The sequence below is a fragment of the Argopecten irradians genome, chromosome 12 (genome assembly GCF_041381155.1).
Source record: "Argopecten irradians isolate NY chromosome 12, Ai_NY, whole genome shotgun sequence".
Lineage (NCBI taxonomy): Eukaryota > Metazoa > Mollusca > Bivalvia > Pectinida > Pectinidae > Argopecten > Argopecten irradians.
The window spans coordinates 11,187,632-11,213,263 of record NC_091145.1 but is presented as its reverse complement, the minus strand read 5'-3'; the positions used below and the strand labels follow the sequence as shown (position 1 = coordinate 11,213,263).

At 33.0% G+C, this 25,632-nt stretch overlaps 1 protein-coding gene across 4 annotated transcripts in view; it reads right to left on the bottom strand.

The window, feature by feature from the left end:
* Positions 1-25,632, bottom strand: part of LOC138304937 (serine-rich adhesin for platelets-like) — a 70,398-nt gene that overhangs the window by 4,159 nt on the left and 40,607 nt on the right. For all 4 annotated transcript variants that reach the window (XM_069245351.1, XM_069245352.1, XM_069245350.1 and 1 more), the window contains exons 5-10: positions 24,829-25,338; positions 24,151-24,303; positions 15,137-15,268; positions 9,884-10,213; positions 936-1,070; positions 404-571 (exon numbers count right to left, since the gene is read on the bottom strand). In XM_069245351.1, the coding sequence (XP_069101452.1) occupies positions 404-571; positions 936-1,070; positions 9,884-10,213; positions 15,137-15,268; positions 24,151-24,303; positions 24,829-25,338 (1,428 nt within the window). The remainder of the gene's footprint in view (positions 1-403; positions 572-935; positions 1,071-9,883; positions 10,214-15,136; positions 15,269-24,150; positions 24,304-24,828; positions 25,339-25,632) is intronic.

Below are 25,632 nucleotides of genomic sequence, written 5' to 3'. Positions count from 1 at the left end.
AGTGGTTATCATCTATAATTATCTATAGATGATTATCTGAAGGTTCTGAAAGTTCATGTTTCATATAGAGAGGAATTTAACATTGTCATTACATTTTTTAACTTATTAAATTACAAGCATTTTATGGGAAAATTAATGTAAAACTTATCTCTGGAGGTTTATAGGAAATATTCTTAACCTTATTTCCAGCAAAAATCTGCATATACATAGACTTCACAAATCATTCTTAAAATATCTTCATTTACCATTAAAGCTCCACTTTTCCATTAGAATCTCTAATTACTCCTATTCTACCCTTATTTTCCGTCAAATCTCTAAATAAGAGACCATGAGCACGCTACCTTCCCTTTTGTACCCTCATGCCCTATCAAATTTCTTAAGATACTTGTAGAAGCACACATACCTTGCCTAGTCTATCTCTCATTTCGGAAGACTCCGTGATGCATGCCTCGTCGATATCGTCCGTTTCCTTGGCAACTTCCGAACTGGAGTAACTTGAGTAACTACCTGATGACATACTCACAGCTATTCCGCTGTCTGGACGACTCTTTACGCTCAACTTTCCCTCGATCTGAAAAGCGACCAGACGCAACAATAAACACTTGTACCATGAGATTATGTATTTAAGTAAAATTTAAAGTGTCATCATTTACGTAACATGGAACATCAAATATCCTTGAGAAAAGACTATTGATTATTTACTTCAATTTTGCCTGTCGACATTTTATAAATTAATGTGTCTATTATAACATGTCACGTTGTAAATAAGACCAAGGGGATTTACACGTCATACCTATTATAAGAGCTTTGCGGTAATAGTTGTGAAGGAGTGATACATATTTCATGATGCGCGATGTAACATTTTTATAGAAAGTATTGATAACAGGCATATACTACAGTAATCGTACTCCGGTCAATTTGCATTTTTAACTTACTTCCTCAACCTTTGGCATACTGCTTTCCTCCACACCCTCATTAAGAGGTTCCATATGGGACAGGCCATGCACCTGAGTCTGTCCTGATCGCCGCCGTGACGTCACAGCACGTGGGGCATTTCTACGTGCGGAGCTCTGAAATGATATTTTCATACCATTAAATAACAAACCAAGATACCGTGTTGCTGGGCATAAAATTCGATAAAAGTGTTGTTAGGGATTTACCCCAATGCCAAACCGTTTAAACCCAAATGAAAATGTCAAGGTTTCTGTTAACGTATTTGGTAACAATCCAGCGTTATACAAATAATGACATGATAAATATTGACCAAAAGTTTATAAGCTGACCTAAAAATTAATAAACAACACCAATTTAATCATATCGTCATGAAAACCACTCGTCTATAGACCCTAAATCAGGCAACAAACGACTCGTTGCGGGGGCGCATGCAACTTCTATAAGCACTCCAAAGATCGATATACCAACGAGCAATTTGGCATTACAGCAGGTACCGCTTACTTGACAAGCGTGTTGTATTGTCATAACACAAAGGATTTATTTGGATAAACAATGCATTAAAGTTTTGTCAGGGCATGAGTATGATAATGGAAATGTATACGAGAGTTTCATTAGTGCTGTTCCCAGTTATTATAGAGCACTTCAAAAAGACCAGCGCTATTGACGGTGTGTTAGCCAAACTGAAGTACGATTATGTAGTTAACCAACCAAGGTTATGAAACAACGGTGATTATTAAAATTTGCTCAAAAGTACAGTCGTTATTCACAAACGAAATCAACTGTAAAAATCGATTTCTACATAACGACCTTGAAGCCAATCACTTAGTTAGAGTAAGAATGCAGACATACTATGATATAGGTATTTAGCGTCTTTCCGTTATGGGGCATTGATAACATGATGCTGAGTATGTAATTAAATTATCTATTTAATACACAGCGTCATATCGCGAATCTTTCATTAAGGAAGCGGAGAACACAGGCCATGGCATAGTATTCATGGTAACAATAGCTACCTCCACAGACTCATACTGAAATGTATTCATGTGTCACATGGAATCCGTGTCTTAATCTACATAAAGCTATTAATTATAGATAATAACATATTGTATTTTTTCTTTCTTTCTAATTTTTTTTTCAACGAAGGAATATTAATTAATATGTAAATCAGCTAATGCCATTTTATTTTTATTTAAAGGAAATCGGTGAATGTATGGAGTACTATTCAAGTAATGTATTTATTTGAACTTAAGATAAGGTCCTGACCAGCTACCACCTGCGCTGAATTCAGTGTGTAAAATACATTGCGGTTTTTAAAACTGAGCACACATTTAATTCAAACGAGTGCGAAATAAAAAGGAAAGTAGTGAACTTTCATTGACCTCAATTTTATAGAACATATAAATGTGAAATAGTCTTAAAATTTGTATGGAATATAATATTGTTAATCGGGTTTAAATGAAAGACGATAACATCTAGCTACCATTAAGCTGGATCAAACTCACCTTAACAAAACGCTTAAAAATCCAAGTACATATATGAGTGAATGCATACATTAATGTAATCGTGCTCGATAAAAAGACAATATTGCCTTGTAAACACGATATTGATCCTTCGGTGAAAACTTATAGTTGTTGTATATGTATTAGAACACGTACTTGTCAATGTCAAATTAAAGGCTAAATACTTAAACAAACTTTGCCATAAGGCTGTCAAAATTGCGACGCTTATAGATGAAACACTTATATATGGCGTGTAAAAATATCCTATTATGTTTTCATTCCCACCCGTCAAGAGCTAAAAGTTACTATTTTTATCTATGTTATTTGTTTTATCTTAATGACAATCAAGAAACATTATTGTTGCAGAGGTATACTCACCGGTATGATAAGGACTTCACAAGCCATAGTTAATTAAAAAAAAGTATCCAAATCAGGTGTTTTAGAATAGACTAGTTGATGATTTCTCCTTTTTAGTAAACACGATTTGTGTCAAAGCCAAAATATCATCCTGCCCTGCTTAGGTTAATATGAATCTGGTTACATTGTGTCCGTTTCCTCATAACATAGAAGTGAAAATAACCCAACACAACACACCCTTTCCTATTTATACAGGCACGTGAATTTGGCTGATTAAGATTCTATTAAAGTCATCCATCCGATAGTGGTTTATAAATAGTCGGTTACACCTAAGTGTGGGGTCGGTGTAAACACTCATACATTTCATTTAGTACAACGGCGTCATAAATTACATTTTCACCTAATTTACAATGTACAAAAGAGAACCGTTTCTTATTTGTTAAAGTAGACACTCCATTACCTGACGCCTCCCACACTCTGATATATATCGTTTCTGCAGGGGAGGTGTCTATGCTTCCATCGCGTGACCCCCGACCCCCACGCGCTGTGACGTATCAACAAAAGGCCACCAGACTCTGAGAAGTTACCCGGAACACAGCCATTGTATATACGATATACTATTTCAATCTCCCGGGTACTAAGGCCATAGATTCATATCAAGATATATATATATATATTATAAATATTGATATCGGAAGGCTTTGTCATCTTTAATTACTCCTGTCATGTGATGCAGCAGATTTTTATCGTATGGCTCAAAGACCTTCCATTCTAACCTTTTCCGTGCCATAAAAGTGTAATCTATAATATCGCATACGATCTATACATATGTAAACAAACCTTTTTGTATTCATGCATAAACTTTCCATGTTTGATATCATTTTTAATCAGAAAAACTACCTGCTTTATCATGTTTGCCGTTTATACTGATCACTTTCATTTAACGTTTCCTGTTCGTACCTTTTGTTAAAGGGAACATCCCATTATTGTTAAACAGATAAAAAAAATCTACGACATGAATAGAAACCAGCTAAATTGAAAAACCTGCCCAATACAATGCCATAATACTTATTTATATACCCGTCTCCTCCAAACACAGACAGGCTGGAACTTAATCCATTGTTTGAACTAGCCGAGTGTTTATTTGCTCTCTTAGACAATGCTTACTCAATAATGTAATTGGTTGCACGTTTCGTTTCTATTTCAATATGTACGTCGCAACATAACTACACCAGTCAACTAAGTAATATTACAAATCATGTTCGTTTTAAACTTATGATAAAATTCTAATTGTTTATTTAAGTTCATACAATATTCTTTCGCGAGTGTTTTGTTTCATTTTAAAACATACAGTTAACAAATTCACCTTTCATTTTACATATGTGTAATTGTAAATGATTACTGTGCATTCGAAACTTTGATATAACTACTATTCATGTTTGACCTTTTGTGACCTTGATGATGACATTGACCTCTTGTTATAGACAGTGGCATCAGTTTTAGTAATGATATGAGAAATTGCTGCATTTGACTATAATTGTTTGTCTTTAAATTTTGGCTAAATAACATTAGATTTAGCTGTGCGTTTATCTTAAATAAATGTTTCGTCCTTATGGATTTGATTAATATCTTACTAAAGGAAAGTGTATTTCATATATTTCAAAGGTGGTCTAGAAGCCAATGGCTTATCAATAGACCGAAGATCAGGTAAATCATATAACTTTTATAAAATATTACTGCGTTTCTGATTCTGACTATATATTAGTTGAATCTGCTCTATGTCTCGGTGAATATATAGATTTTGTGTATTTCGCTTTTAATGCGAAACTGCAAACTGGAACAATTTCGTGATTGAAGTGTTAGATCGTTAGCCAATCTGTTTGTCCCTGACACAGAAACATTCAATTAGGATTCTCGGATACTAATATGTATTTGTTATCCTTTCAATTCACATCTCTAGTCACGTCGCCTGTTTAGTTAGTTAACAAACAAACGTACGAACGGCAAATGTTTTACAGATCAATTACATATTGAATGGAGTGGGAGTAATTTTTCGTGTATTTGGTGGACAAATATTTAGTTCTCTCAGAATGTATTGTCTTTTAAACAATAGCAATCACTATCGGCATTTTGAAATGTATGGCAATCGTAGTAATTAAGCGCTTTTAGTGATACGTTAATAACGATCAAGTATGGACAACCTCGGTGACCTGCTATACATCATGAATATTCATGACGAATGGTTAATGGCGTTTAAACAAAGCTGATTAATGGAAATGGAATGGTTACCAATATTTTCTATTCATTTTTTTTATTCAAATAAAAGTGAAAGTTATGTTTGTGGAAATCTATACGGTTGTCCGCGGCGTCCTTTTTGGATTATCTTACAAACCAATCCCAGAGATAATCTCTCCTATTTCCGTGTCCGTTAAACAAGACCAACAATGTATTGAGTGCATATGGTAGTTCTCTAAAGGCTTGTCCCAGATTATCTTTAAAGCTCCGTTCTCTATTAAAACCCAGTTGTTTAAAGGTAGGGTAAAACAGTAATATAATTCTTTGAATGAATCAGCGGTAAAGTTGACTACAGAACAATCATTCTAACTTAGTTCAATTCAATTTACCCCCCACAACCACAACAGTTCTGTCAGGTGAAACGGAACAGTTCTAGATTTACTTTCATTGATCTGCCTTTCTCTAGCGTGTTTAGTATTCTAGCCAATCTTTTAGCTGAAACGGAATCATTTAAATTACACCGTATTAGCGTAATTCAAGCTTTTCATTCATAACTTTGCGGGAACTTCCATTATTCTTTACTTAAAAAAGTAAAATCGTGTTTAAAATTCAAATTATTGGATGGTAGCGGTGCTAGATACTGATTAAAGGCTATTGAAAAAGACAATTGAAGTTTATTTTATTGTACCGAATTACAATTTCAAACTAATGTGAAGATTATCTATAAGATATCTTACTAAGTCATATGATTTATTCATTTGATTGATTATGTAATTGAACGATCGACCTAGTTGATTTCGAAACAAATTTTATGGCACGATTCATCAAAATGTTATTGAACCTGATATTTCTCATTCACTTTCTAATTCACAAAGACATTAAATAAATATATATCCATATACAAAGGTAGTTTGAAATGAACAGCAATAAATAAGTCATTTAAACTGTGTTGTATTTCATTTCTTGGACTGGTTCAAATATCGGTCAGTGGAAAGGTTTCGAAAATCGGTCGCAAACATCTGTCAATTAACATGACAAATGGTTATCATATCCAAGTATTAAATATTCACTTTATTCACTAACAAACAGAAGAAGCACCACAACAAAGATTTAATTTATCCGAATATTATATGAATATGTAGTCAGCTAGTGAAAGCTACCTTCAAATCACCTTAAATTAGCATGATAGAATATTGTCCTTTTTCATCATTAAATCGTGAGATTTAAGATATTAATCAGTGAGTATTATGCCAAAAGGACCCCCTGGTAGAATAGACCTGGTAGAATAAATTAAGATAAGTAATATTTCACAATAATCATTATACTTGTAAATATCATGATTAATTCTACATGAACTATACAAAATTCATTTATTATACAAAGATGGTATCTCAGAATTCAAAATGGACTCATTTGAATTACTCATGATAACTTCAGAGATAAACTTTGACAGATTCACATGTTCTCATTAAACGTACTGACTAATGAAAGGTTTTTAAAATATAGATTTATATTTCCGGAGTATAAGCTGAAAGTTTAAAATTTTAGATTTAGATATAACGCAATATAACTCTACAACTGATCAGTTTTAGCGACAGAAAGCCCTTCCACCAACCTACCATACACAAAAACACTTAACGGTAAAACTTATGTTTTGAAAAGCTATTGAAAAGTGAACCTTGCATGGCAATTCCGCTTTGTCATACGTTATGCATAAAAATGATAATATTTTTATAGAGAAAAAAAACCAAACATTATATTTCCATGTATGTTCACCATCTACGAGACTGCTTTATTGTAAAATCGATCGAAAACGCTATCTTTTATTGACATGCACTTTTATGACAGTTTTGCTTCGATACATCTAACATATCATATGGGTACATATCTTACTATTTTTGCCAAATAAATAAAAATAACAATACAATTGTTTACGTTATATACAGATTTTATTATCTGTTTAGCAAATATGAGAAAGCTGCCATGCTAGTACATAGGGGTTTTTCGTATTAAAATCAATACATGAAGATATCAATAATTCAGTTCAGTACCAACATACCCTGATGCACATCAGTGGTTTTTTGGGTCACGGTAAAGCTACTTCATTAAACAGATGTACCTGAAGACCTCTGTGACATTATTTCAAGACCAGCAAGGGACTAAATGTTTGTATGGAACAGATATCGTACTTACATCTACCCCGATATTGTAATCAAGTGTCTGAAAAATCCGTCCTTATTTGTAGACACATTACAGACTAACTAATTAGATCATCAAACTTAACAAAATAAAGTTTTTAATTTGATTCCATGTTCAATAATTTCCCAGTAGACAATCATTATTTTTACATATTCCACATTTTATAAAAAAAATATGCCGATACTACATCTGCGGCAAACCGAAATGAAAAGTAGAATTTTACAGTACAAGCGTTGTATTTTACAGTACAATTAATGGGTGTCTGATATTGCATAATGGGCCATAGAGATTAATTGCATACTTTGGCCACAATGAAATATATATATTTACTATGATGATTTAAGCACATATATTTTAATTCTCATTGTCGTCTGATGCTAATAGTATATTTCTATATATAGTTCTCACCTGTCCAATAGCGCTTACTCTTTAGAAGCATGTGGTTCTATTCATATACTTTTGATATGTTTCTGTACAAATCTATGTCTATATATACTTTCATTAATATGATAGTTTCGACTCAGATTTCGGATTTTTAATATGGTTATGTTGTGTAGTTATTTTGGTACCCCTTGGGATGAATTGTAAATAGAGCAGATAAGTGTTAACAAGATAACAGTTTATTAAACGTAGCAGGTTGTTTTAATCTTACCTAAGTCGCATTGAAATTACATGTAATCAGTCGTTTTGATAGAGACATGTATTAGTTGGTAGGTACAACGCCTGTCATGGCTGGTGATATTTGACATCTGAATGGCCTGACATGTCAAGGAATTTAAAAATATTGAATTTTTAGAAAATACTGAATTCAAAATTGTTTATGAAGCCATTTAAATATCAGAATAAATGAACACGCATTCCTAACAACTGATCGATCAAAGTTTCAGCCCCAATACTCAGATAGTTGTATATAAACGACCATTCGTGCTATAAAATATGTACCCATTGTTTGTTTGGACCACCGGGGACTCGGTCGGTAACGTCAGATCAGACTGTTACATTAGCTTTAGTCAAGTAGATCATGGGCTCACCTTAAATACTTTTACTCGTCTGCTGGGAATGATTGTGAAATTTATCAAAAACGACTACAATAATATTGTTTAGTTTGATATCAAGTTCGAATAGATTCTAAGAATATTTCATTATTTTTGTCATTGTGTATTCCATTATTCCGGATTTATAAAATATACTATTTTAAATCAATTCATACGTTTATTGTTTACAAAAGATTCAAAACGTTGCATTATTCATAACTAGCTTGTGGGAGTTCTACAGACGGTATTCGGGGGAATGAAGGAAGGAAAGTCGGAGTATCAACAGTATAACCATAGACTAGTCAACAAGTCATTGTTTACTGCCCGACATACATGTAGTCCACAGTCTCGAGAAACAGAGTTGAAGGGCTATTAGTATAATTTGACACACTCTATCTACCTCTTATGTAAACGTATATATCCTAGTCAGAAAGAAGTCAATTAAGAAAGCTGGGGAGTGATTTCTTATTCTAATGCATATAAATGGTTAATAATGCAAACTACTAATCGCACTATACCATTGTTACTGGACTGCAATAGTGTCGGACAAAACCCTTTGATGAACAGAAATAACCACATTTGTGGTTTTGTCACACTCGCATGCTTCTATTTAAAGATTTTTTAAACATGGCAAAATTTAAAGATTTTTATTGTTGAATGTGGTGTCGCACAGTGTAATAATGGTGATATTAACATATTCATGAATGGGAACCTCCGTTAGTTGTTACAGAAAAAAGTCCAAATTTTTAAATTTGTCGCAAGCCATTATTTCTATTTTTGGGTATTTAGCAAAGAATATCAGGTTTAAAGTGTATTATCATGTATCACGTGACAAACTTATTTTGTATTCATGAATGACTGTTTGCGTTGTTTTGCGCTTTTATTGTTTTAAATCGCAGTTAAATTGTTATGTGTTACATTATAAATAAACAATCGTCATGATATTTCTTGAATCGCAGCCAAATTTTCTAAAATGATAATCTGGATTATCTCTCTGTTAAGTCGAATTATTCACAGCTTGATAGTGAATAAATTAAATTATTCTATAGATTATCACATTGTAGGTATACTTGATTATGAAACATCATCCACTTTGAGACATCAGTCTACCTTTGAGTGAAACAATAACACACCTTAATAGGTATGAATCACTGGAGAAATTAAAATCCATTATGTTCTATATATGAAAGCATTCATTCAAATAATCTAATTTTAATCATTAGAATAGCGACAGCCGGTCTTGAGTGAAAAAAAAAGTTTAATGAGTGTCGTTGGGTTGTTCGTGCATAAAACCTTATGTTTATAATATTGTTTACTACAAAAAAATGCAGGTCAACCAGACTGTAAGTCTGGGATATGTTAATGTATGTTTTAAAATCCTAACTTTTTTTAACTGGAAATTGTAATTTTGTTTCTCTCACAGCGTAAAAATAAACTCCCCCACCCCCACCCCACCAAAATGAGAGAGAGAGAGAGTGAGAGAAAAGGAAATGAGAGAGAGAGAGAGAGAGAGAGAGAGAGAGAGAGAGAAAAGGAAATGATAATAACACTAAAATATCTTAAACATCCACCATTACTTAAACAATACAGTTAATTTGAACTCACCGTCCGGTTATTGTTGAGTTTGTCGTTGGATCCCCAAAGATCCTCATACTCCGGAGTGGCAACTGTGTACTTCCGGAAATCCGGCTCACTCCTCCGACTGATAGTACTTCCGGCGGAAGAGTTCTGACTTCTGTATCCGTCAACGGCATCAGTAAGACTTCTTGTCCGAGTCAAAGGGGCTGGGCCTACGGTAATGGCCTTAACTCGGATGACCGACGTTTTCCTCATGTGTTCAAGCACTAGAGTTTCCAACGAAGCTCTTGATATTGCATCTTTAGCTAATTGCTCCTGTACATTCTGTATGAATGCGCTGTCAAGATGCCACAACTCCTGAAAGGAAATCACAAAGGAGATGTAAATTTTCCAAGTTCAAATATTGCCTTCATTTATAACATATTTTTTTCTGTCAGTCTATCACTTCCTTTTTATTAACACTTCAAATAAAATTTCCTCTATATTGTCCAGTTCCAATCGTCCAAATGATTACGTTTCGTTTCGGTTTAGTATTTAATTCCATTGTACTTACTTTCAATTTAACAAAATATGACCTCTCCCTTCGGATACTGTACGAACATTACAACTTAATATCGATATATGAATATAATTTCACCATTCAACCGTCCCACCCCACAAAAGGCTTTCATATATAATACCTTAATCTCCGGTGGTTGGCAAAGTACCAAGCCAACTCATTTTTGATACCCATGGAAGACATCACAATGACTGAAAATCATGTTTCTACATTGAAACACGCTACATCATCACCTGCCCTCTGGAGCATAATGAATGACACGTTTAGAAGCACACGACTATGTTAGGGTAGTATTTCCCGACTAACACTTGTATTTATTATGGTGGGGGAAGACCATTGAATGGAGTTTCCTCTGCAATTATACTAGACACAATAAAGAAAACTATACATTCAGCTGATTTTTAAATGAGAAGTGTTTTCCCTTTGAATCGATAGACCATAGCAAGAATTACACTACAGAAAACAAAGGTAGGTAAGTATACATATATATATATATATATACCTTCTATCGATTTTGGTATCCATTTAAAATTCTGTAGAATAGTATATCCGAATCGTCAGAAAAGAAAAAAACTTCTAACAACCAGTGTCCGCAATCATGTTCCATCTACTGAAGATATGTACAAGGCATCTCGAGAATCAAATGGCTATCCACTAATGGTACTGATTATGGTTTTAATATCGACTGTAAATCACACAGGCGGTATATATTGTCCGGGAAAGGAAGGTGTAATTATAGAGGGCCCAGTCTGCATGAGAGATCTATACACAAGCGGGGTTTAAGCCGCTTAATCAACATCGGTCAAAAGGCTATCACGATGACGCATTCATGCCAAAATTATATACAGTATATAAAAATATTATCGAAAATGCTTTACACTTACTTAAAGTTCAATTATATTTAATCGGCGTCTGATCATTTGGGAACAAAAATGCAAGTAAGGTTAAATCATACATTGATACAATACAAAAAGTGTCACTTTACACTATACCGCAGATTTACATGGCAGTTTGAACTAAAACATGAGTTTGTCAAACAAATCTCAAGTATTTCAAAAAGCCGTTTGCGGTTAGGAAGGTCATATACATAACTAAGTACTCCATGACCTTACAATGTAGCTAGCAGGTAACCTCAAATTGCTACTTTCATTTGTTCGTTTGGTGAATCGAAATTTCTTTCTTGTACAAACACTTTCCTTAATTAATGAGAAAAGCAAAAAACTAAGTAAAGAATAGAATGATTTGGGACAAATATCCTTCGTTTATATAAGTTTTTTCCCTTAAAACAAATGAGTTTTTCAAATATGTTATGTTTATTTTAGACTTTTAAACGACGTAATGTCATGCCTTGTTTCTACTGTGAATTAAGCAAACTTTGAAAATTTGATCAATAGTTTCGATCAAACACTCGATTAATTAATCATTTATTATCCGCAAATACTAATCCGACATGGTTGTCACGTGGTTCATCAGTCATGTGAAGAGCATCAAGTGCTATCTAAAATATTGATTCATTATTTAGACAAATACAAAATTGATAAGCTATCCATATTATCTGTATATGTTGTTCTTGCATTGTGTCATTTGAAATAAGCCCGCATTCAGCTTTATTTTGCCATTCAACTGTATTCAAAATATGAATATAACTGGTGTTTTTGTATTTTATGCAATAGTAGTAAATTTTACAAAATTGTTTGTTTTTCTTTTTAATAGAAAGTTTTAATCTTTGGGAAAAAACATTACGTTTAAAACTTTGATAGTTAATTGCGATTTATTTCAGAAAAGTTATAATATGATACACGAGAAGGTATTGAGGTTAAAACGTGAGATTAACATTTTATAACATGGATAGAAGAACTACCTTATGTTTTTACTATACTGAAATGGTACTAAAATGATCATATCATCAAGTTACCATTATAATATCATAAAATATTTTGTAATGATGCCACTGTGATAGTTTTACCTGGAAATCAATGATAATTGATAACACGAACGCAGTGATGAAATTAATACTACCACATTTTCATCAGCAGAAAACTATTAAACACAAACTGTCACATTCAAGGTTGTGATAAAGACGCACGATTTAAGCACCAAACCTGGCATTTCCCAATCAGTTAACTCGTCTATATGGGAACCCATGTGTCTAAGACCCATTTCTATGAGTTATTTATATTGTCGATGGGAGATGTTTAGATACTAAACTCAAATAACCTCACTGAACATTGATCTCGTTGATTATAAAAAAATCTCAGGTTTTATGTTGTGCTTAGCCAATCACAAATGACGTAACATTTTGTAATGTCATTTGTGATTGGTTAACACCAAGCTTGATACTGTATTAAAAGACTTCTAAAAGAAGGTGTAGCGTCTATATATACCGTTAACTTATGAATGCACTTGTAAACGCAGTTCATCTTATAAGCTTGTAAACGCAGTTCATCTTATAATATAGTATCTTGTTTGGAAGACGGTTAAGAAGGTAGCGTCTAAATATGAACGTTCTCTTAATCTTCTTCTTTTAAGATTTAAATGTACTTGATAAACGGTTGAAAAGAGTTTATTTTCATCAGGATAACTTTAACACTACCTATGGGGTAAAGTTAATCCATTTAACTTACAAAGAGGGAAAAGAAAATATAATTATTACTACTTAGATTGACAAGAGCCGTAATGACAAACGAAAACTATTCCGGATTTGTGTTTTTATGCGAGACTTATATATTGATGTGATTAGCTTTACTATTCATATTTCATAACCGCAAATGTACTAAAATAGAATGTAAGAATTAGGAACAACTTGTCGAATATTGATTCGTGATGTCATAGGGATTTGGCTTGATTGTGTCAACCTTTTATAGTTTATTGACAGCAAGACTCATTTAAAAAGACCACGTCGAGTAACTCCGGGCAGTTCATGGTATTTTCCAAGGTGTTCCGAACTGAGTCACGAGTTCAAAATCAGTGAACTATGGACATTTAATGTTATTTTCAAAAAATCCTTAAATTTGTCTTAAGTGTCTTTAATACCCGGTGACTGTTCGAAGGTGTCTAGAAATGGTGACCCGAATGTTGGAGACATTGGTAGAATAGCATTAATAAACTGTAGCTTTTTGCCGCATAAAACAATAAGAAATACAATAATTAGTATAGTCTGAAACATCAATCCAACTTGCAACTGACCTTAAGATTAATTTTGGCCAAAATATGGGACACTATTGGCAAATGTATATTCTTAATTCTTGATTACGGACAGATTATGTATTTGAATCTCAATTGGTCAATCGGTCAGGTGGGGATTGGTAATTAAATATAGACCCGAATTAGGTCATCGTCATTGGTTATAAGACCTCGTGGGCTGATTTTTGGAAAATGTTCAAATGCAATTGTTTTATCTATGGTATACGGTGCTATAATTATATCAATATGAAGTTGAGAAGTCCGAGTGGTTGTAATGTCTGGCGACAAGCTTTATGTGTCCTTAGTCCTTTGGTCAAGAGTTTAAAGACCACTGTGGTCAGTGCTGAAATTACCTATTCCTCTTTAAATCAAAATGGAGGTTCACATTGAATCTTTTATCTGATGTAATTGATTTAAAATGGAAATATAACATTTATCTTTCATTACCCTCTACTTACTTTTCATTCAATATCAATGATGTTTCATTGAATTTTGCTAAATAGTTAAATAAAAAGATGTATTTTCTTAATCTAAAAAGCATCTTAAAGCCCATTTAGGTTGGAATTGAAATCACAATGAATTATTTTGTGTCTATAAAACATAAAATTGTATCTGAACTTGGCGACGGCGAATTAAACGGATATTGATTAGCTTTATTGATAAATAATTTAAACCCCGTGCAAGTGGTATGCTGCTAATACCCGTTACATATATAACATAGATGGAATGGCTAGATTTAAATGGCTTTATATATCATACATATGGTAATGTTCTACTTAAAAAAATTCAAACGGAAATCAATTGTGTTACTCATACTAAAATCTACGTCATATCCTATTTGGACAAAAATAAATCCAACGTCTCGACAACGATTTCTCTTTGTTCCTAATAGACGGTAAATGAAATACCGTATTAATTAATGTTGTTACAAAGTAATAGAACCTTACTATGATTTTAAACTTATTTCATATTTCATTAGTTTATACAGTCAATCAACAACCTTTCTACTTACATGTTATTGGAAGAAACAATATTAATAAAACGATATGCATTTGCCTCCTAGTATCCTCATTTCCCGTTTCCATTATTCTATCCTTTTTGATGCCATCCGCACGATGGTGCTTTATAGACCGAATGTGTGTCACAAACGGCTAAATGGGGTGGGTAAACTCTGTACAAGAGCTCCAAAGTCAATGAGTATCGACTGATTAGCCCCAAGAACACACCATCTTTTATTGTTAAGCATTGTTAGTTTAACCCCAAAACTTCATCAACCATATCCAGCTATTTCCTTCGCGATTTTGCGCGAGAATAAGATAGCTAATTGATGGAACATAATTGTCGGTATATATATCTTATTGCCATTAAATAATGAGTACAAGAGATAACATCGTGACATTTGTAATCCGACGTAAAGCAAACAACACTTGGATCAGACTTGGACATGTTTTAGCTGAGCTAATACAAGTTTTGTTTGCCGAATCCTCTGAACTAACAATTTGCATATAGATAATATATTAGATAAAGGTGATACTTACATTAGCTATATCGATACATCCCTCAGATGACCTTGGATCGGGTGACCTTGGATTCGTTGGAGAAGCAGACGACGTTGCTGGTTTGACTGGATGGAGGGGTGGCTTGGTGGTGAGGTTCGTGTGTGTTTGTACCTGACAAGCAACGGACACCTTGAGTATATATATAATGTCTAAACATACATCTGCATGATTTATAGCTAGTCTGGCATCACGGGTTCCATATCAGAGACCCATGGTCATTGGTTGAAGATTATCTGTCATAGACAATCGAGTGAAGTGGTAGGGGTTCACAAGTTTACCACTCGCCTTGTGGTAAACCACAGTGATAAGATATTGCATAAACAGGGTGAGTGTATAATCATATTAAAACGTTGTTGGCAGAAGCATATAACTTATGTTAATTTCAGGTTAATGTTCTTACCCCTTCTGAGATTTGTAGACCCCCTACGGAATGAGGTACTTCTTTACAGTAAATGAAACAAAGCCTGTATAAGCATAAATAGTTACCCAATAAAACTTAAATTCCTTACGTAGATTTAGATAAGTCGTTATGTACTTACCGTTATTTACATATCCTGTTTTATCCGAAAACGTACGTGTTTTCCAGAAACTTTTATTATCATCAGGTGATCGATTAAAAGGATATAACGGAAGAGAGTTTAAGTTTTGTGCTTTAATTTCATGGATGGATCTTAAAGGTAAATGGTTATGAATTACATATAAAAGAGTTATGGCAAAAAATCTCATTAGACATCTTAGGCGTATACTCATAATTTTAACGCATTATTGAATCTAAATAAACTGAAAGGTTGATGAACGAATAGATAAGGCGTCTTATAATGAAGTAGTATTTTTATCATTATTTTCGTTGCATCATCATTTTGCAATTTTCTCACAAACAATTTACGTTTTCTTCGAAAGGAATGACGTAAAACGGATGCCATGGTTACGTAAGCAGACTATTTGAAACTTTAAATAGCAACGTTCTTATATAGAATCCAATCGATTGCCTTTGAGAAAAAGCGAAATGAACACAACATCTAACATTTACACTAAAAAGTTAGTAATAGTATGTTTTAATTAATTATATATTAATAGTATGGTACCTGTTATCTTTCTATGCATCATTATGCGATCGCAATATTAGAACATTTAAAATTTTGGATCCATTTATCAATCATTCGAATATCCATAAAAATCACTACCTTGAACTTACGTTTGAGAGTGGTGTTTTAACTCAACTTTTTGCATAATCAAATATTAGTACAAAATTTATTTTGAACATGTAAACACAATGATAATTGAGAACATTCGCACTAATTGCTATATCTACAATGCAACAAGCGCAAACAAATTTTGCGGGCAAAGCACTGAAGAATGGTTAAGTTTCAAAATGAACGCTTACAATATCTTCTTAGGTTTTTTAATAATTATTTGTCTACATTATTTCCCTGTAACTCTATACAACTGACATCAAATGTAAATTGCATTTGATCTGGTGGACACATTTACCCTTTTACTCTATAGATACACTTGGATTTAGCTTTGTTCTTCAAAACATGTAATTTGGTGATAAGAAAAATGGGTATTTTCAGTATTACCAATTTAAAGCTGATTTGCTAGACTCAAAATAATTTGCGTATTGTAGCGCACTTGTGTTATCAGTTCGTATAATGATACTCTTCCTGTTTATATAGCCTTATTCTTTTAATCACATTTTCCTGTGGGTGTATATTACATGCATGTAAATGAGTCATGTTTAACCTAAAGTGAAGACTTGTATGTTATTTCGGAATGCTCAACGGTTGTATTTGACACAATGTAATACACTTATGACTGATGTAGACAATACAATACCAGATCGATCATCAAAAGACCATGCAAACATCTCTATTTATGACGCTGAACAAATATTTTCATTTTTCATTATCAATCGCGGCCGTTTAAATTTGATAGTGTTGACTGTGCTAAAGACGCCTTGTATTCTATTGAAATTGAATTAACTGGTAAACCAAACCTTCATTAAAATCACATAACTTTAACGATTACAGCTAATATGTTTATTCAATTGTTTGTCACTAAAACATTCACGTGTTAGTCCAAAAGTGACACAGTCATGAAAATGTGTCGAGTTGTAGGCGGCTGTTTTGATGTGAGGAAGTGAAGTCATCAACAATCGGTAAGAATACACAAATACAGAATTCATAAAGTATGAGACAAGCATGTTATCCATTCAACTTTAATTTATTGATTTTTAGTTTTTAAGTTTATGTGCCGGACTATAGAGGAATGCATTCATTAGTAAGCTATTAAGTTTTGATTGATTTGCTATCACAATACATGACTTACGATTCATAGATGAATAAAGTTAGTACCATAAACGACAAATATAAGCATACATATGTATTGAGATGAATGATTTAAAGCATGTGGTATAAAACTTGGTTTCACGAAAGAAAAGAAAAAAAAATCCATTGTTAATCTTATGCAAAATGCATACGTAAAATTAACAATCTCTTATGATCTAGAAATCATGTCATGAAAATGTTGATTATGGTACATGTTGAAATTTGATATGTAGTATCTTTCTGTTTGTACGTTCTGTTTTAACGATCTCTATCTGACTGGCTAGACTTCGAGCAGCCAAGATTCTAATGATACGCCGGCATTGTTTGGTATAACATCAATATTTAGTATTCCATCGGCGAACTTCCTGTTTCATCTAACCGCAGTGCAGTCTGTATATAGGAAATTGCTAGGTACTAATAATTAACGAACTAATTGCCACTACTGACGTGATTACTTACAAAATCATCAACAATATTCATGAGAAAATTCAATATCTATCCGTAGCAACGCTATCATCTATTCATAAAGCCAGTTGATTTGAATTATATTTGAATTATGTTCATGAGTAGGTTCATATGACGACATCCAATTGGAGGAGGGAATAATTGATGTAATCAGAATAGAGTGTGTTATTGAGTGTGAATGTTAGCCTAAAATGACACGAAAACACAATCATATTGTACTTGTACACCATCTTGGAAAGATTGTAAACTATGGTTTTGATGATATTTTGCCTTTGTATATTAAAGAGACCATGTGGATAGGTAATTATAATGACATTATTTGTTTGCGTCGTAATTTCATTTTTGCTTTCGGAGAAAATGTGTGATTTCACTTCAACAAAATATAATGATGTCACAATAGAAACCGTCCCGCAGGGGAGATAACTGCGTAATCTGCAAAGACGGAATACCCTGCTATGCATCCCAATAGGTTTTTAACTAAATGAAAGGTAACGAAATCTGTTGGCTACAAAAGATTGTTCTAAAGACTAGCCATTAATGGTATTCTGTCCTTGAAAGAAGTTCATCAAACCATGAACGAAAAAAATGGTGATTTTACATACATATTATACAGAGAACTATAAACTTCTCTGAATATATTTATTTGAAATTCAACAGACGTTGATAGTCTTTCGTTTATCTACATTAACTTTGATGCGATGACAATTTAGCTAACGAACAAGTTTGTGTTAGAGAGGCAGATTCCATTACTCCTAAGGAAGCACCAATGCTGGTTTTATCGCCAATTCAAATCATTTATCGAGGCCTATTAATAATATACAGTCAACAGACTTATATAAACACAATGGATTAAAATGGCATGGTCCTAACAAAGGATATTTTCATAAATTTAATATCTCGTCACCATAAAGAAGTGTAAATACCGTCACTTCCCCAGCTACGACATGTTTCACAGCATGGTCAGTGTTATCTGGATCACACAGCCAGTCTGTGCGATATTTAATATACCACCGCCGTCTGTTCATTAGACCAGTTCTTGGCAGTCAATCTTATTTAGATATACCAACATTCCTATATCCGAATTACATTTCTATACATTCGCTCTATCTGCTTTCCGCGGATTTCTATGTGGTGTTAAATTCATATATTGAAAGTGACATCCATTGTGTATATCATGTACCACCGACATATGAATACGTATTGTCGAGGAAATTTTAACAATCTACTTGGATTGTTATCATAGACAACATAATGAATTAACCTTTCAATTAACTGTCATTTCATTGATATTTAATTGATATTTGGCAGATAATGAAATATATACTACAATGTGGAGACAGTCACGTAGTAGACTATTTCACAGAGAGAAAAAATGTTTCAATCGTAACCGGTATCACAGTTCTGTGGACTGAATGAATAGTTATTAAATATCAATTATGATTTTTTGACGATAATTGACACTTAATAATGAACAACACATTTATGACTTTTTATTATTTTCCATTGAGAAATGAAAAAAATGAATATATAATGTAGAAGATTTAATAGACATACGTCTGCAACACGTGCCTAGTCTGAGGGAAGCACATGCTTACACAACATGTATCATAAAACAGTATCCGAGTGAATATGGCAAGCATTATGCTGGATTATTTTCAAAAATAGTGCTGATAACTTTTATATATTTACATATGCCCCTATGTAATCAAAAGGGTGGGAGTTGCGTTCAACATTGAATATGTCTGCATCAGACTGCGTTCATACCACGTTTAACGCAATCAAAACATATTAAAATTATTTATTTATTTATTTTTATTAGACTTAGATTTATAAACCAAAATAGTGTATTATTGCAGAATTGGTTCAGTTCTTTAATGTTTTGCGTCATTCAACAGTATTGGTAAAAAACACATTGAGTTTTAATGAAGGAGAGAAAATCTTGAGTATTGGAAGTAAAAGCATCGACCGACGTAATGAACTGCTGCACAATGAGTAAAAAGACAGCAGAAGACATATTTGCCACAAAGTAACTGAGTGATACATATTCCAATTCTCATTTACCAAATTAGAGAGCATAAAGTTTTGAATCTGCAAATATACGGTTATTTAGGAATATAATTAGCTGTTTTGATAACTTTAACCATTCTAATACTTATATCAGAAATAAAGTAATAAAAACGTCTGAGATAACATTTCTTTAAGATAACGCTTTTGTCATTTTGAAGGCTTAATTGCATAGAACCAAATATCATTAACTTTATTCTCTTGACAGATATATTGTGAAAACAGTACTCATATATAGTAACATTACCTACGATCATATACCGACAGAAATGGGTTTATGTTTATAACACTCACTCATTCATGCTAACCCAACCGTGTCTGAATTGTTTTGAAATTGAAAATTATCCCCAACAAAACAATTTTATGACCGAAGTGTACTTCCTTTTAATAGATTTATACAATCTAACACCGATGCTGTCATTAACGATATATACACAAATGATTAATTACTGCGTTTTTGTTGTTATAACGGGTTATAGCTAAAGTGGCCAGTTTGAGAAAGTGGACTCTCTCAAAAGGCAGTTACGAAACAGCTTTGGCCTGTGACAATTTACCGTTACTTTTTACCTGACACAAACATTATAACGTGTTAATGTGTGTTGATCTACACGACTCTTAATACTCTGGCATTGACACGTTTAAACCACGAATATCTGACACGTAATGGTGGTAAGATAGACGTAGATACGTTAACAAAGGTGGTCAGAAAATGGAATGTCTATCATTAGTGTTATGGAATTTATCATAAGTGTTAAAACACCTGTCAAAATACTGTTAAGGATCAAATTCAACTGGCGAGCGTTTTCATACACATCTGAGCGAATCAAAATCTAAGATATTACATGCCTGCTTCATATGAAGAGAACAAAACAAAAGGAGTTTCTGTTTAACCAAAGGTATAAAAGACGTAAAAATTCCATTTATATTTGAGAAAATCGTTTACTTAATCATTTTCTGTTTTGTTATTCGTTATTTCGTTATCTCAATACCCTTTATTATTATGATAAGTATTCTTAAAGATGATCCACCGCTGATATTTTTTTACTATCAAAAACAGTAGCAGACGAATAAGTATTTTTCTTTAGTTATAAAAAAAATACTTACTTTATATCATTACCATCATTAAAAAGTTTGTGCTTTTTATTTTACATCAAGATAAAAACATTAAAAATAATTGATTACTTCCCCCAAAAAACTATATGGCACTATGTCCTATATGGAATTAAGTACTGATTGTGTATGCACCAAAAGATAAAATAAATTATTATCATCATCAGTTATTATTGAAATGATGAGTATCGTTTATGTCGATGTTGCCGGCATCTTTAAGGCTACGAATACTCGAAACTACCGTTAAGTCAAACCTAATTTTCTCCTTGATCTTATATAAATGATTTTTATTTTTTTATTTTTTTTTTTTCAGCCATATATCTATCGTTTAACTAATACTGATACCAAACAATTAAAGAAAAGATGTTTATTTAATTTGCTTGCTGGTTTGTTCGTTTTCATATATCGGTAAGATAAATCAAGGAGATGGAGCATCAATCAGCATTTTACCAGTGCAATCTAACAACCCTTACCACTTGGAATTCAAACGCACGACGCCGAATGAAAACTACAGACTATATAGGGTTAGATCTAGTTTCGACAGATTTATTTTGTCTTCACATGTACCCGGATATACAATGGAAAAATCTACATCCAGTAGCTGATAAGTGAGTTATTGTTCGTGATCATTTTATGGTGTTTAAGTGTATACCCCGCTATCTGTGAAGTGTTGTCGATTAGGCTAATCTCATCTTCACAGTACGAGGTATGATTGGTCCTTCACTATATAGGTGAGTTTGTTTTAACATTTCAAACTTTGTCAAATAGCAGATCCCCAACAAAGATACGGGTCAGATAAGAAATAAATGTTATGATGACTCTCGATGGGAAGTGTCAACTTCATAAAACAGGGGTCATATGGGGTACGCCATTTCAAATGCCCTCAGATTGTGGTTTGACATTTTTCAGAGTTTGATAGATCGTTTGTTTATTTCTACATAATGGCCTCATATCACAGATACTTAATACCTAGAGTCATCGTAATACGCCCAGTGTTACCCATAAGAAAGGCATATACTTTTACTACTAGAGGAGAAATATAACGTTTTCTTTCGTTATCAGTATGAAATGTTACCTGCGTATTTCTTTACTAGTTTGTAAGGTGATTCAAAGATGTGCCATTTTGTCAAGATTGAGATATGTTAGAGTTGCGACGAAAAAGCACAAAATTATAACAGTTTCTAGTAATTTCCCAATTGCAAAGGGAGGTAGAATAGTTAACGTTAGATGTTTCTATTTATTTTTTCATTTCAACAAATTTTATTGACAAAGATGTTACAAGTCAAATGGATTAAATAACAGGCAAAGCCTATATAAATTCTCTCCAATGGTGGCAAAAGTAATAGTTTAAACTTACATCAATTATAGATATTATATTTATTCTATTTATAAGTTTTATATTTGAAATTACAAAAGATTCAAAATTTAACATTCCTGTTGTAAATGGACAAAATAATGTCAATTGACAATTTATAAAGAAATTAATATCATAGAGATAATTGATTTAGGGACATCTACAAAACACTTACTTTCATTGCTAAGACAAAATAAGTAATAGAAGAACATGATTCTGTTTATATATATATAGCAATTGTGTAATAGTTATTCAATGCCATTATGTTCCAAATATACATCCCCATGGTGTGAAACTAATTACTTCATTGATTATTGCATAAGAAATTAAAACCTTAATTAATCGACCTACTGAATCCAATTTACACACAGCACGTGCATATTATACTGCTACGATATGCTTCTGCAACCATGCAGGTATGATTTATAATTGATGGCACCCTGTTTATGATAACATATTAAATTTAGCCTGTCTATTTTTTCCGTATTATTTGGTTTATGGCTTATCGATAATTGTTTATCTATAATTAATACGGACATGAGTGACTTAGTTTAAGCACTGATAGCTTTGAGATTCAGCGTTAAATGTTAAATAATATATTTCAGATGTATTAATAGTGAAAATGAAACAAAAATGTACACTGCTACAATACCATATGGTAACCATGACAACAAAAAATATTAAAAATATGACAAGTTATTATAACGTATACACTTGTACAACTGTGTTAAACTGCTTCCAAAATTATGAAAATTAAAGAAAAATATATCATAACTACCATTATATCACATGCTTGCTCCGAAAAGAACATCAAATCGTCTTATTTATCTAAAATGGCTATGTTTGCTGAATAAAGACTTGTTAACATTAATTTTAGTTATAAAACAGTAACATGAAACCCCTATTTATTTAATTATCATTTTAATGTCCTAGAGTCGACTAAGACGTTAAGACCCACCAATCAATAAATCGAAATCCTTTTTATTACAGTAAGAGTTGTGTCCCTTGATATGCTAGTAAAAATTACTCTAACATTTTTTAAATAATATTTCTTAATTAAAATTTTATATGATATTGTTATACAACTGGTGAAAATTACACTAGTTGTGTAACAATATCTCTACAAAAAGCATAATTTCTCATCTGAAGATAATATTTATAAAAATAAGTCTCAAAGTTTTACCAATTTGTGCTCAGCGTTTAACTTTATGTATTTCAGGAAACGTGCTGCTTTTTACATTTAAGTTTACAGCATTTGTTATTCACAATATTGTATTGGCGTATTGGAATGAATTGAATATTTTTATCAACAATTGTTTTTTTTTATAAAACAATTTGTGTCATTACACAATTTTTCACAGATTCATCATTTTGTTGTCATCATAAACTAAAATCCCAAGGGGAAATATTTCTGATTAAGTTGAAGTAATACCCTGTGTTTCCTCTGGAGCACCTGGATTTTTTAATTATCGACATAATTTTTTAAGTTATTTTGGACATTAGGGTTGCTTCTGTACTGGAGATACTCTTTAGTTGTGGTTTTCGAATGACTTGATTTTAAAACCAACTTCAATAAGTTCTACGCAGTTATGAAAACTAAATCAAGCTGTCATAAGGGTTTTTTTCTAACGCGGCACTTTGAATAAGAATTTCAAATCATGTGCTCAACCTACCTTGCAAGGTTCTTCTAAGTACTGGCCATATGTTTGAATGAAGCAATCCCTACTCTCTGCAATTAAGAGGCTGAATTCCTCGTCAGCGAGTGTCCGCCACTTATCCCATATCTGTTCGCTTACTCTCTGAGACAAGTCGTTCTCATCCAGCGCCTACACCCACAAAATTGTAGATCAATGATTCATCCACCGTGACCACAATCAATAATTCAATACGTAATAGTTTTTCGGAGTGCTACATTGAACGCGGATGATGAACTAGAACCGGCCATGGTCGACTTGTCACTGTTGGACCGCGTAGTAATAAGATTGAGAGTGAGAAAAATGTGCTAACTGAATAAGTGCCTGACTATTCTTTGTCACATCTGACTTTGAAGTTAATATATCAAGCGTGTAATTGACAGGGACTCGCGTGATCCGTTTCACAAATTGCATTTTAGGGTATAAAACAGAGCCACATTGATTGATGCAATATGATACCTTATTATTGTTTAACAGGTTTTGTTAATTACAATTAAGAATTAACTGACAAATTAATCAATATTATTGACAAGCACAGGTAATAATCAAAATGCTTGCGTTTGCATCTTCATGGACCGACTGAATACAATAAAAGAAGATTTGATATTTAGGTCGTTGCAACTGACGTCAAAATATCAACTAGACCGTGAAACTTACCTGATCGAAGTGCTTGCTTTGACGTAATCGCCTTTCATCAAGAGATGCGCTTTTCCTGATAGAACGTGTTTGCTCGGAGTCAGAAAGGTTCTCGATGGTACTGTCGCTGTTTTCCTCGTTGCTGAAGCCATCACTAACTGTGCAAACCTGAACCCTACCAGGGAGGTCGTCGTCCTTGGTTTGAGGACGGAGGCAGTTGGTGAGGACGTTATGGTTGCCACTTATCCGTCCCTTCTCGGATCGACTAGACTTGTTGGGAGCACTGCTGGGGACTTTCTTTCTCTTTGAGCTCATGTTAGCAGAGCCTTTTCGGGGAGAGGGCGCTGATGTCAGGCGGTGCTTGTCCTCTACAGCATCCGCTTGCTGCAGACGACCCGAGTCTCGCACGTGCTGAAGCTGTTCAATTGTCCTCAAATGATCACCGAGTAAAATAGCTATATCCTCCCGAGTGATTTGCGATCCCTTCTGTACCAGTTTTTGAGCAAGTTGTTTTTCAGATGTTTGCAGAATCTTTAAAATGAATATGCATAAAACATAAACAAATAATTCCCATTGAGACCTGGCTCAATCAGACGGAATGATTGTCATTAGAGTAGTGAATGGTATATCAAGCAATGAAGAGCGTATCTAAATTGACACGTTATATGAATTGTAATTAATAATGAAAATGCTATTTTTTTGTATTCTTTTAAATACGCCATTGCTTTAATCATCCCTAAAGTAATTAATTAATAAGTAGATGAAATCCAATACGATTCACATTTCTAGTCTTAATTTTATTGAGCTGGTTCACGCATTAGAAAT